At 34.9% G+C, this 13,761-nt stretch overlaps 1 protein-coding gene across 2 annotated transcripts in view; it reads left to right on the forward strand.

The window, feature by feature from the left end:
- LOC145278335 (monocarboxylate transporter 9-like) overlaps positions 1-13,761 on the forward strand; it is a 93,295-nt gene that overhangs the window by 19,146 nt on the left and 60,388 nt on the right. The window contains exon 1 of one of the 2 annotated variants that reach the window (XM_080130626.1): positions 11,967-12,076. The exons of the other annotated variant lie outside the window; for it this stretch is intronic. Within the exon in view, the coding sequence (XP_079986752.1) occupies positions 11,996-12,076 (81 nt within the window). The 5' untranslated portion in view covers positions 11,967-11,995. Of the gene's footprint in view, positions 1-11,966; positions 12,077-13,761 lie in introns of those variants that run through there. 2 annotated transcript variants of the gene reach the window in all.

Genomic DNA, 13,761 nt, shown 5'->3' on the forward strand with positions numbered 1-13,761 from the left:
ACCGAAATGAAGCTTATGACCCAGCGGATGTTTTAGTGATATTTATATCAATATTTGATGCATGGAAATGCAAAAAAAATAAATAAATAAATAAAATAAAAAATGCAAAAAAAATAAACTATTTACTAAACAACGTTTTATTTACTGGATATTTTTCCGGTATTCACCGGAAGTTATTATCTCCCTTAGTAAGTTCGATTTACTGTGTGTATGTGTGTGTGGGTGTGTGTGTGTGTGTGTGATGTGTTTTATCTCAGCCTACCGGCAACCCACCCAGGCAAGTAAGGTACTGGAATGAAGCTTATGACCCAGCGGATGTTTTAGTGATATTTATATCCATGTTTGGTGTATGGAAATGCAAAAAAACAAACAAACAAAAAATCCCAAAATATAACGATTTACTAAACAACGTTTTATTTACTGGATATTTTTCCGGTACAAGGACTCAAGTTTGACGAACTGGGCAAACTTAGGTTCTTGTGTATAAAAAAAAATGTAGTTCGTCTATTTTGTAAAGTTGACTTTTTTGACTTCACAAAATCAGCCCAACTTTGCACATTTATTGAAGTAGACATTATGAATTCATTTTACATGCTAAAATCAAAACCATTTTTTAATTAATTTATTTATTGCGGACTATTATCCTCACCGTTCTTAGTTGTTGTTTCACTACGTTTCGGCCAACTATTCCTCTCAGGTGGTAACTGCGACGGGATAGGAACCCCGAATCTTCTAATGGTTGTTGTCTCACCGCGTTTGGGCCAAGTAAGCCTCTGGGCGGCTTTGAGTAGGATTAAAACGGCTATCTTCAAACAATTATCACCTGGAACCGTAGAGATTCAACGTCTCTATCCACCGCACTACGGGCCCCGAAGGTTAGATCTTTTGGTCTTACAAATTCACGCTGTAAAAATTAATAAATAATACTCATCTCAATAATGAATTCCAATTAAAATAATATATATACCATTTTCTTAATTGATATTATTACATATCTCGGCTATCATATAAAAGAAATTTGGTATTTGTGTCTGTGTGTCTGTGTGCCTTTGTTCGTCGCCCATGGATTCGAAAACGGTTAGTCCAATTTCTTTGACATTTCACACGAAGGTATTTTATGTACTTGGCAGTGTTCTTGTATAGATTTTATATAAGAATGTCTTCCATAAGTATCGATAATCGATAATCGATAATCGAAATAATATTATGAAATAAGGAACAGATGATTTTGACCAAAGTTAACACCTTACACAGCCTAACATCACAAGTGCATTTGAGAAATTTTTATTACCACACAAGCCGAAAGGATCAAGATACATAATCAACAGTAGGTTCTTTGATATGACAAGGGCGCGCTCGAAATGAATGTTTCTGTTTAAAGCACAATTTCATAATGATACTTGACTTTTTCATTTTAAATTCAAATTAAAACTATTATCACCACACAAGTAGTACGACCAGGCATATAAAATCAACAGTGCATTCTTTGATGCGTTCGAAATGATGTTTCTGTTTAGAGCACAATCAAAGCGTTATACTTGACTTTTGCATTTTTAGCTTTAATTCAAGCAATTATATGTAAAAATAATTTTATAAAATCAAAAGTAGGTTCTCTACAGTGCAATATTGACAACAATGTATTGCGGACTTAGTCACGCCGGGAAGGTACGTAAAACTTCATCCCTGTGCACAGCGATAGGTCCCCAACTAGAGCAGGAAATCAATCGATTTGATTGAAAAATGGGTGATTTCACTGATTGCTATGAGAATAAAAATATGGGAGACTGAAATATTCGGTGATCATCGTTCAACCCCGGGCACCGTCGACTCTCCCTGCTAGTTCAAAATAAATACATTAATCATTTGTATTTACATAAACTATGTAAGTTTAACTGTTGCATATCATTTTTTATTAAATTGTTAATTACCCGCTTTTAGCGCCGTCCATTATTTCCTGACTTATCTTCTTTCTTTTTTATAGACAAACGTTGTGTGTGTATGTGTGTGTGGGGGGGGGGCGCACGCGTAGTAGAAATGTGTGCGTGTGAACGTTTTCCCCTTCTTCTTCACTGCCGAATTTGGGTTACACTGCGCGCTGTTTTTTCTCTTTCTTTTTGTTGTCTAGTTTTTTTTTACGTTGTTTTTATTCTTTTTTGTTTTGTTTTGTGCTGCAACTTTTTCTTGGTTTCTTTCTTGCACGCCGCCATCTGGATTCTTCTTTTAGTTTTCAGGATTAGCGTTTGTTGTGGCCGTGAATATACTGGGGGGAACGATAAAATTGTCGCTCTAGAAAAATCGACATGATTTCATTTCATTTTGATAAAAACTAGTTTTCTGTTTTTGTTGCGGAATATCTATTAATTGGCCAGTTGTGTACAAATCCCAAGAGCGATACGAGCCTTCTATCATGTCTGAAAGTGATACAATGTTCAATGAGTGAGATCGGAGAGCGCCGCGGTACAACACATGCTCGCTCCTAATCCAACTTATGACAACAGGACTATTGCAAGCACCCTCAAAATGCTTCGCTGTATTGCCACGAATAACAGGGGCATGCCAGGGTGAGGAAAATAAAGCTTCCGGACACGATTATGGTGTGGTTTCAAGTGAGGGCCACACCATCCCACCTCACATCTTCGAAGTCGGCTTGAAAGTCAACACCAAAGTGTACCTGGATGTGCTGAAGAGTGAAGATGGCAGACCTTTAATATGGTAGCAGAACTCGGTGCCGACCCACAAGTTCAAAGAGACCCAGGCTTGGTTTCAGAAAGAGTGCTACGACTTTGAACCTCTCTCTTACTGGTTTCACTCCTTCCTCGACTACTTGACTTGACCGCTTGACTATTTAGTTTTGTTATACGTCGAGAACATCATCAACATGACCTTCAACAACATGACCTTCAACAACATGACCTCCAACAACACCAAAGCCTAGCTGATCGCCGAGTATTCGCCGAACTTTCGCTGGCGCATGTGGAAAAGCTATGCTCCCAGTTCCGGGCTGGTATCGAGGCGGTGATTGAGGCTGAAGGACATTACATCGCATAGATGTCAGCTCTACTATATAATCAAGTTACCTGAATTGATTTTTTTCATCAAATGTTTTTAAATAAATCTGTAGTGTTGTTTATATTTTGGGGAGAGTAAAGGCGACACTTTTATCATTCCACTCTGTAATGTATTATCATAATACAAAAAAAAAAAGGAGAATTATGAAAAAGAGTCGGAGTTGAAGATTTTTTCTGGAGGAAATATCCAAGTACATGTGTTGGTGAATGTAATGTCCACTATAGTAATTAGCTTGGCTACCCGACTTACGCTGTACTCATAGCCAATGCTCTTAGATAGCTACGTTCCTAAGCTGTTTCCCTGATTGTGAAGATCAGCAAGCCTCACTTCAAGACCTATTCCTTATCACAGAATCTGAAGTTTATGTGACAAATGTCCATAGTCCAATTGGAAACGCCTAACAATTTGTGATATCAGGAAGCATCACTCTTAAATTCCAATCGTAAGCTGAGAAGCAGTTGCTCGAAACAAGGTACTACAAAATGGCTGATTGGGAAGCCATTAGAGAACACATAAGAGATGCCCTATGGGCCAATCTATTTTCTCTTGCTGTTAAATATTGTCAATGAGACAACTGAATGGTGCAAAGCCGCATTTAGCATACGGAATTATTCTAGTAAACCCCACTCTCCCCAATGGTTCACTTCAAATTGTGCAGCTGCTATAGCACAAAGGTAGCATGCATTCAGCCAATTTGTACATCATAAGTCAAGAACAAATAGGCAAAATATATAGATGCTAGAAAATATTGTAAGAATAAAATAGACTCAACAAAAATAAGAATCCATGTAGAGTCGCAAACGATAGGAACTTTAGAAAATTTATAGTATAATAAATAAAGAACAATCAGTAATTTCTCCACCAGGAGGTCGCTTGCACCGCAACTGATAAGGCTGAATTGCTTGCCCTATGATTCGTGACTTTACCTTCGACTCAACTTCCTCGCAAATTTCCCTACGCGGACTGAAGCCATACTTGATGATGTGGTAATCATCCCTTCTGATGTCTGCAATATCATAACTTAGATATATCCAAGTCGTACTGATCGCATCCCTGCTATACTAATTAAGAAATGCGCAGCGTAACTAGCCTCCATAATTTCCAAACTCCACAAAAAAAATTGCCTCTCTGTTACCAATGTACAAAAATTCTGGTGACATAACTGACCCACTCAATTATCGCCTTATCAGCTTGCCGTTCTCTTCTCTAAAATCCTTGAGTCATTAATCAATCAAGCGGTAACCTACCACCTTAAAAAAGCTAATCCTTTCTCTGACCAACAGTACCGATTAAGGCAATACCAAAAACATCACAGCATATACTGAAGATATTTTAAAGGTCATCACCAACCGCATATACCATGCACTGAATAAGGCGGGGAAACCAGAGCCTTTGATATATCCGAAGCCTTTGACAAAGTTTGGAAAGTAGGACTCCTAATGAAAATGAAATCATATGGTATTACTTGACGAATGCGAAATATCATTAGATCCTTTCTAGACAAGAAGAAAATTTAGGTTTTCTCTTAATGGACGAACATCCAAACAGCATAATATTAATGCGGGAGTGCCTCATGGGGTTGAACCTCTTTTCTTCCTGATATTCATAAACGACTTCCCTAATAACATTGTGTCTGAGATGGGTATATTTACCGATGATACAGTGCTTTATAATATGAATGAGGGTAAAAACGGGTGTACACTTGTCAAAGGCAATGACAGAATCCTTAGAAAACAACATCGAAAAGCAACGTAGTGGAATGGGACCGTAAACGGATGGTAACATTTAATGCTATTAAGTCTAAGCTTCTTTTTTTTATAAATTACAAAAATCCTTCTCAATCACGAATAGCTATGATTAATAAAATCCTACCTGACTGCTGTTCTTTTAAACTAATCAGCTTAACATTCAAATGCAACATGAATTGGGACTAATACATTAAGGACATTGCGAAGGCTGCTGCAAAGAAAGTTTGTCTTCTGCCTTACTTGTTTGCTTGTTTGGTGCCTTGCTAGAAGATTACCCACAAATGAAAATATCTAGTACTTCTAAAAAGTCACCATTCGCACATGCGTGGAGTATTGTTTGCATAGCTGGGAGGTGTATCTACTATTAGTCTCTCCCTCTTGAGCAGGATCCAAAGAAGTCTTCAATCTAATAAGCTCGGAACTGTCTACTAAGCTTTAACCCCTGTCCCATCGCTGCAACGCTGTATCCCTGTGCCTGTCTTGGAACTATTTTCATGGAATCTGCTCAGATGAACTCGTCGCACTTGTACCCGTTCGAAGTACATACACCCGACAAACCTGTTTAGCAACAAAATCCCCCTTCTCTGTTAAGGTGGCCGAAAACCTTCTACACTAATATCTTCTTCCCTCGGACTGCTAGACTTTCGAATTCTCCATCTTATCCGTTTCCCTTACTGCACTGAAATTCAGTAGTTTAATTATAATATAAATCGACAGTTCGCTCAACTCCCCTAAGTATGGTCTCAAATATTGTTCTCTTACTTTCTAAGTGGCAATCTGTGAACATGACTAAAAACTTTGGATTATTTTTAAAAATTAATCATTCAGATAGAATAATGGATTGGGGGACGACACTTTTATCGTTCCGCTCTGTAATGTGTTATCATATAACAACAAAAAAGCATTATAAGAAAGATTCGGAGTTGAGTTTTTTTCTAGAGGAAACACCCAAGTACATGTGTTGGTGAATGTAATGTCCACTATAGTAATTAGCTTGGCTACTCGACTTAGATTTAGCTAGATGTTGTACTCACAGTCCATACTTAGCGACATATATAAAGACAGAGAAACATATATAATAATTTTCCTGGATGTTTGTGATGGATGATGAGAGGTGTGGGTGGGTCAGAACACAAGAGTTGATTGGCCAAATAACGAATATCGTCGATAAGGACTGTCGTGTGTTTATAAAGACAAAATGTGCATAGTTTGATGTCAGTGTGGGAACTGTACACACAATTATTCACGAGGAACTTATGATGAATAAAGTTTGCGCAAAGTTTGTCCCTGGGTTGCTTCATCCTTATCATTGACTATTTGGCTAAGATGGGCATCAAGAAATTTCCCTATAGTCCAGACATTGCTCCCTGTGACTTTTAAGCTCAAGGAAAACCGTAGAGGTTGTCATTATGAGACAACTGAGAAGGTGAAAGAGGCTGTGACAAGGGTCATTGACACGTTCACACAAGAGGACTTCCAGAAGTTGTTGGAATGGTACAAGTGCGTTGCAACCAGAGAAGATTACTTCGAAGGGGAATGGAATTTTATGTGTGTACTATCAATAAAAGTACGTATGCGAAAAAAAGTCAGGAAACTTATTGAAGACACCTCGTATTAGTGATTCCCACAGTTTTTTCTTGTTGTTTTAAGACATTATTTGAATAACTGTTGATGATGGTGTTCCAAAACAGACTTATTTTAAATCCAATCAATCGTTCGTTGTTCCCTCCGCGCTCTTTGATGTTATATTCCGGGCGACGTCATGTCGTTTTGATTCTGACATCGCTGACCTCATCTCGTCAATATTAACACTTGTTTGTTTCGCACATCTATTGATTCATATGTGTCAAAATTCATACTAGTGTACATACGAGGTATCTTCAATAAGTTTCCAGACTTTTTTGTACAAGCATTTAAAATTACCGGAGACACTTGAAAATTCAGTATGTTATTGCGATACATCTTATGAGACCAATTTTTATGAGTTCATGTTCAGATGAACAGCTGCAGCAGGAATTTGAATACACTCTACTAAAATCTGATTGTCACAGCTGGCGAATTTAAAAAATGCAATATAAATGTAAGGACACTTTAGAAGAACGACAGGCAATAAAATTCTGCTTTAAATTTGGGAAAAAAAGGCAGAGAAACGTATGGAATGCTTCAGACTGCTTTTAGACTAGGGGTGGGCAAACTACGGCCCGCGGGCCGCATGCGGCCCGCCAAAGGAATTCATGCGACCCTCCAAGTACTGAATATTGGATTGTGGTTTCTCATAGCTGTGCGGACTGCCAGACATAAGTACGGGTAGATCCTAGCAAAAAATGAAAATTTAGAGATGAAAAAATACCTTCGTTAACAATCTAACTAAATTTCTGAAGAAAGAAAATCAAATAAAGTAAAAGAAAACAAAGAAACCTTACGATTTACACATTAAAAAATGACTGTTTTATGGGGACTGGTAAGTTTACACTTGGTTCCCAGCTAGACTGTCAGGCGTAGCTTTATTGGATCCTTTTTTATTTGCCGTGCCCGAAACTTTTGCCTGACCGAAAACAGGCAATAAATTATTTTGATATACTAAAAATATTGTGGGGACCATAAAATCTGGCGCTTGTAGTCTGGGGTACAGCCGACCGATCGGTCAAGTCTTAGCGAACTCTCTCTCTCTCTCCCATCTCCGTTACTCCTAAAAGACACTAACATCTTCATATGATATTTAGAATTTCCAAAGAAAGGACATCTTATAAATTCATTGCCAAGTTAAAATATTGACTAATTATTTTGTTTTTTACATCTGTAATTATGCTAATTTGTTACAAAAATTTAGTAAATTTAAATTCCCATTATGTAATTTCGTAAGTCAAACTTTTAGAATATCAATAAGAGGGTTTATGCAAATTCAAGCAAAATATATTTTTAAAAATGTAATCAATATTGACCCGTTTTGTCAAATATTTACTTGTTCAAAATATATTGATTGAAACAATTTCTAAAATGTAAAATTTTACAGGACGCCTACATATATATATATATATATATATATATATATATATATATATATATATATATATATATATATTAGTCATTTTTGTACATTTATTACTGATTAAAATAAATTAACTGATTTATAAAATATTTATTAAAACACACTTTTAATCTTGTTTTCCATTTTTCTATAAATGACCAAACATTAATTCAATATAGGCAAAAAGTTTATAAAAGGTAACATTTTGTAGGTGGGGTTTGTATTACTGTACACGGTGCTCGGTAAAAATGACACCGGTAGAAATGGCACCGGTAAAAATGGCACTGGTAAAAATGGCACCGGTAAAAATGGCACCGGTAAAAATGGCACCGGTAAAATTGGCACAGGTAAAAATGGCACAAGTGAATAACTAGGTAAAAATGGCACCAAAAGGTGCTACTGAAGCTATGGGGTCCCAAATTCTAACATCATTTTGGGTTTTATAAAAGTTCCTATTTTCTTGCCGACAACGAGGGCAGAGTTAGACACAATGTCGATTTTTAATATCCAGCCCCCCCCCCAAAGTGGCAGTTTTCATCGGAACAAAAGATTACAATTACCTCAGTTTAGAAGCATTGTTTATCTAAAGGTTCTTATTTAATTGCATCCCGCTCGGGCAAAGTTAGACACAAGGTTGGTTTTAAATCTGGGGAATATCCAGCTCCCCAAAAAGGGGCATTTTCGATCGGAACAAAGAATTATAATTATCTCAGTTTAGAAGTATTGTTTATCTAAAGGTTCTTATTAAATTGCACCCCGCGAGGGCAAAGTTAGACACAATGTCGGTTTTTAATCTGGTGACTATCTAGCTCCCCAAAATGGGGTACTTAGGACTAATGAATCGCAACTTATCAAGGATAAAACACACCCGAGGATAAGGGTTAATGTGGAAGTTTTCAATTACACTAAACAAAATGCATCTTTTCTGGACAAGTTGTAGTTGTATTTTTGGGTTCTTTTTTTCATAATGAATCGCTAGTTATCAAGGATAAAACACACACGGGGATAAGTTTTTTCCCCTAAAACAAAACAAAATAAAAATGATCCAGAAAAGATGCACTTTGTTTAGTGAAATTAAAAGCTCCCTGGTTGACACTTATCCTCGACTGGCTTTTATCTTTGATAAAAGAAAAAACTAATTTTGGTGCACTCTAAATTTATTTTATCATTGAATGTATTTTATCGTTAATAAGTTGGGCTTTGCCATTTTTTCTTATTTATCCAAAACTTCTATTATTGAATAAATATTGAACTCTGGAATGTTTCTGTTGAACGCGAGAATCTGCACAGAATTTCTGTCGGAGGTTGCATCGACTGATACGTTAACAAAGTGTAGTATCACTTCTGATGCTACACTCCACCTATTATCTCCCCGTTCAATGAAGAATTAATAAATCCTTTCAGACTGAGACAATTTTAATTTTTGTTCTGATCCAGAGTTCCTCTTGTAGGAGAGCTGGATATTGCCCACATAAAAAAACGACCTTGTGTCTAACTTTGCCCTCTTGGGGAAGCAAGTAAATAGGAATACTCAAGATGAGAATAATAGTCCAAAGCTGGAATGGGAACAGTAACACAAAATTCTCAAAGCTAAACTGTATCAATGTTGTTAATTACCAAAAATAGTTTTATTGCCTTATTAACAAATTCAACAGACACATAAACTAAAGTGAAAGATAACACGTGTTGTCGCGTATACGTGCGAAAAGGTTTTATGACCAATTCATCTCAGAGTTTCATGCACACAGTTGAGTATGAAACCGTTCTGGGGACATTTCTGGGGTCAATCGGTCACTGAGAATATTTCTGACATAAAACTGATTCCAATATAAATAACAGCTTACTGACCAAATATGAGTTTTGACTCACAGTTCAAGTTTTTCTGATAACACAAAAATATACAATAACGAAGTAAATAACACAAAATGATGAAAAGCAAAACATGTATTGTATAAAAACGTAAAAAATATAATTTCAGGTACTCCTTGCGTGTTGAGTTCCATAGCTCCCAGCATAAATATTTAATAACCGCCCCCTTTGTGTGGAAATAAAAAGTTTTTGTAATGAATTTGTTTCCCAATTTTACAAACATTTTTTTGAATTTATTTACTTATTTATTTACGCTGGTTTATTACAAACATTTTTTCGCACCATTCAACATTTTTAAATGATTAAATAAATTAGAATTAAAATAGGTACTTATACATGTTTGACACCCCGAGAGTACAAACAACGTTGAAATAATAACTGTTTAGAAAGCCATTCTTAACATGGAGGTGGGGTGAACTATTTTGCACTTTCACCTAACAATTTAATGAAATAAAAGTAATGTTATTTTTTTAAAGTTTATATTTCTTTCGGTATCAAACATCCATAAGTACAATACGTTCGTTTGTTTACAAAATAAAAAAAGTTTATTTCCGCACCAAGGGGAGAGGTCATTGAATATTTAGGCTGTGAGCTATAAGACTCAACGCACAAGGAGTACTTAATTTTAAAGTATAAAAATGTATCGAACTATAATTTTAAAGTTTTAATATTTCTTTTTAATGAGTGATTCATAATTGAAAAAAATATGCTAAAAACATTTATAGATTGTTTTTAGTATTTTTTTTTTGTTTTTACATTAAGGTTGTATAAAATGTATCAAAATATAATTTTAATTCATCAATGTAGTAATTTAAAAAACATGAAATATTTATGAAGAAACTTCTTTATATTTGAGTTTCATAAAGGGGTCGATAACTCGTCTCCATTGCCGACATGTTGCAATGCAGGAGTTCCATAAAAAAGAAACAACACTAAGTGTACATAAATAGCGAGGAACGAATAACATAATGTTGATTTCTGATTTCAATATCAGAAGCCGTCATCAAATGGACTGTTCCTCGCTATAATTGTTTATGCCTAAGTTATTTTGTTTGTATTTTTGAAAAATATATAAACTGCTTATTTTTATTTTATTTTTACTTTTAGCATATCTTGCGTTTGGTAGCATTTATTTGTTATATATTTTACTTTTTCATTTTGTTGTCTATAGTAATAAGTCTTCGATAATTCTTATTTTTAAGGCATTTATTAGTATAGACATCGAATCGAATATATGGTAAAGAAACAAATAAATAGAAGTAACTAATTAAAATAAAAGGAACTTGTTTGTAAATAAGGGAGATGTTTTTAATTTATTCCTGCCCAGTGTTCAACTTATAATAGGGGATAAGAGGTGAATAAATTACCACACAGATGAAAAAAGTTATTTCTGACACCTGTGACGTAATAGCACTTTGGGAAATCTCAAAAACGAGATTCGCATTTAGGATCTATTTAAATTTGACAAACTTCTCATTATTTTCTGTAACACCGGTGACGTCGCAGTACATGACCTAACTTTTGGAAAACTCAAAACGAGGGTAAAATTTGAGACTAAATCGGTCGTCTAGCACCCTTTTTAATTCGACAAATTTCGCATGTTTTCCCATTTTAATATACTGTGAGATATTCATGCATGTTCTCGTTTTGTCATTTTTCTCATTAATCCATTACGTGCCATTTTTATCGGTGCCATTTTTACCTATTTATTCACTTGTGCCATTTTTACCGGTGCCATTTTACCGGTGCCATTTTTACCGGTGCCATTTTTACCAGTGCCATTTCTACCGGTGCCATTTTTACCAGTGCCATTTTTACCTAAATTCACTGTACACATAGATTCGAAAAAGTTGTCAAAAAACAAATATATAACAAATAAATGTTATCAAAGGCAAGATAAGTTACTTTTCTACCAAACTGGATACATTTTTCGTGTTTTTATTGAATGTAACATGTTTATTCAGCTCGAAAACTATACAGTGTTTACCGATGTATTGGAACATTCAAGATAGCGTCTGATTCTCTCTTTAACACGGTAAGTTTGGGAAAAGGTGTTATAAATTAAAAAAACCGTTAAAATACTGTTAAAAACTCGCTCAATATATGTTACCGTGACATAGGTTGACATATATTCGGCGAGGGTTTGTATTACTGTACACATAGATTCGAAAAAGTCATAAAAAAAAACAAATATATAACAAATAAATGTTATCAAAGGCAAGATAAGTTACTTTTCTACCTAACTGGATATATTTTTTTGTGTTTTTATTCAGTGCAACATATGTATTCAGCTCGAAAAACATACAGTGTTTACCGATGTATTGGAAAATTCAAGATGGCGTCTCACACCCTCTTTAACACCGTAAGTTTGGGAAAAGGTGTTATAAATAATAAACTATACAAAATACTATTAAAAACCCGCCGAAGGGGTTGTATTACTGTACACATAGATTCGAAAAAGTTGTCTAAAAACAAATATATAACAAATAAATGTTATCAAAGGCAAGTTAAGTTACTTTTCTACCTAACTGGATATTCTTTTAGTGTTTTTATTTAATGTAACATGTTTATTCATCTCGAAAAAAATACAGTGTTTACCGATGTATTGGAAAATTAAAAATGGCGCCCGATTCTCTCTTTGACACCGTGGGTTTTTAGCAGTATTTTGTTTAATTTTTTATTCTTAACTCCTTTTCCCAAACTTACGGTGTCAAAGAGAGAGTCGGGCGCCATTTTTAATTTTCCAATACATCGGTAAACACTATGTTTTTTGATCTGAATAAACGTGTTACATTAAATAAAAACACTAAAAGAATATCCAGTTCGGTAGACACGTAACTTACATTGCCTTTGATAACATTTATTTGTTATATATTTGTTTTTTGACAACTTTTTCGAATCTATGTGTACAGTAATACAAACCCCAAAGATGTTCGTTTCCTATACGTATAATTTTTTGTTTATAATTCTTGTTTCTGAAAATAAAATCACAATAGTTGTTCCTATTTACAATGCACCCCCCCCCGGGACAGAGTTAGACACCAGGATCGTTTTTTAACGTGGAGAAAAGGAACAAAAATAAAAATTGTCTCAGTCGTGAAGGATTTCTCCTCCACTGACAGAGAACAAAAAATTGAAGTGCAACATCTGAAGAACAGATATTACACTTTGATCTTGTCCCGAAGGCTAAGTGAAAACATTGTTTTTTAGTTATCTGTGAATAAATTCAAACATTGGTTGATATTCATTTTCTTATTTTCGTACGATTTCTTGGTCGCATGTTCAATTAGAAAATTATTTTTAGCACTGGAACGAAATTAGATGTTCCGTAGGCACTTCCAAAATTGTCCACAGAATTACCCCCTATATGTAACGCGATGTAACTTTATTATAAATTAATATTATCAATATAACTTCTGTACCATTTAAAAGAAGAAGGGCAAAATAAACTAGTAATAATTAAAAGAAAATTTCATTGTACGAAAATAATGAAATTGCGAGACGAAAATCGTGTTTACATAATTGGCACTTTAAAATAACGATCGCATGTAGTAAGCATTGAAAACATATCCGTTTAACAAATCTAGCAAATATCCGTTTAACAAATCTAACAAAAATCAACTAATTGTCAGATTTTCATGAAATTTTCGATGCTTATCCATTTTTGAATTGACAAAACTTTGAAATTACAGAAGAATTGCTATCCATAGAGTCTTTCAAAGACACAGCCACTAGAAACGATTTATACAACAGTATCATTAGCAGTCTACTCAGGTCTAGGTTAAGCCTGGATAAACTGACAAGTATTACAACTTGTGGCGCTCTTTCACTCAGAAGCAAACACTGTGGTCTTGTGACCTTGATGAATAAAAAAAATCAAAGAAGATTTTCCATCGCACAGTGTGTTGTCTTTTTACTGAATCATACATCAAGAAAGCCTCTGTAAATCATCTTTGAAACTCAAACATGTTATGGATCCAGTAGTGCGTGCAGTGAACTTAAGAGCACGGGAACTGAAACACAGGCAGTTCCAATGTTTCTTATAAG

The sequence above is a fragment of the Euprymna scolopes genome, chromosome 6 (assembly GCF_053919585.1).
Source record: "Euprymna scolopes isolate OS-2025 chromosome 6, ASM5391958v1, whole genome shotgun sequence".
Classification (NCBI taxonomy): Eukaryota; Metazoa; Mollusca; class Cephalopoda; order Sepiida; family Sepiolidae; genus Euprymna; species Euprymna scolopes.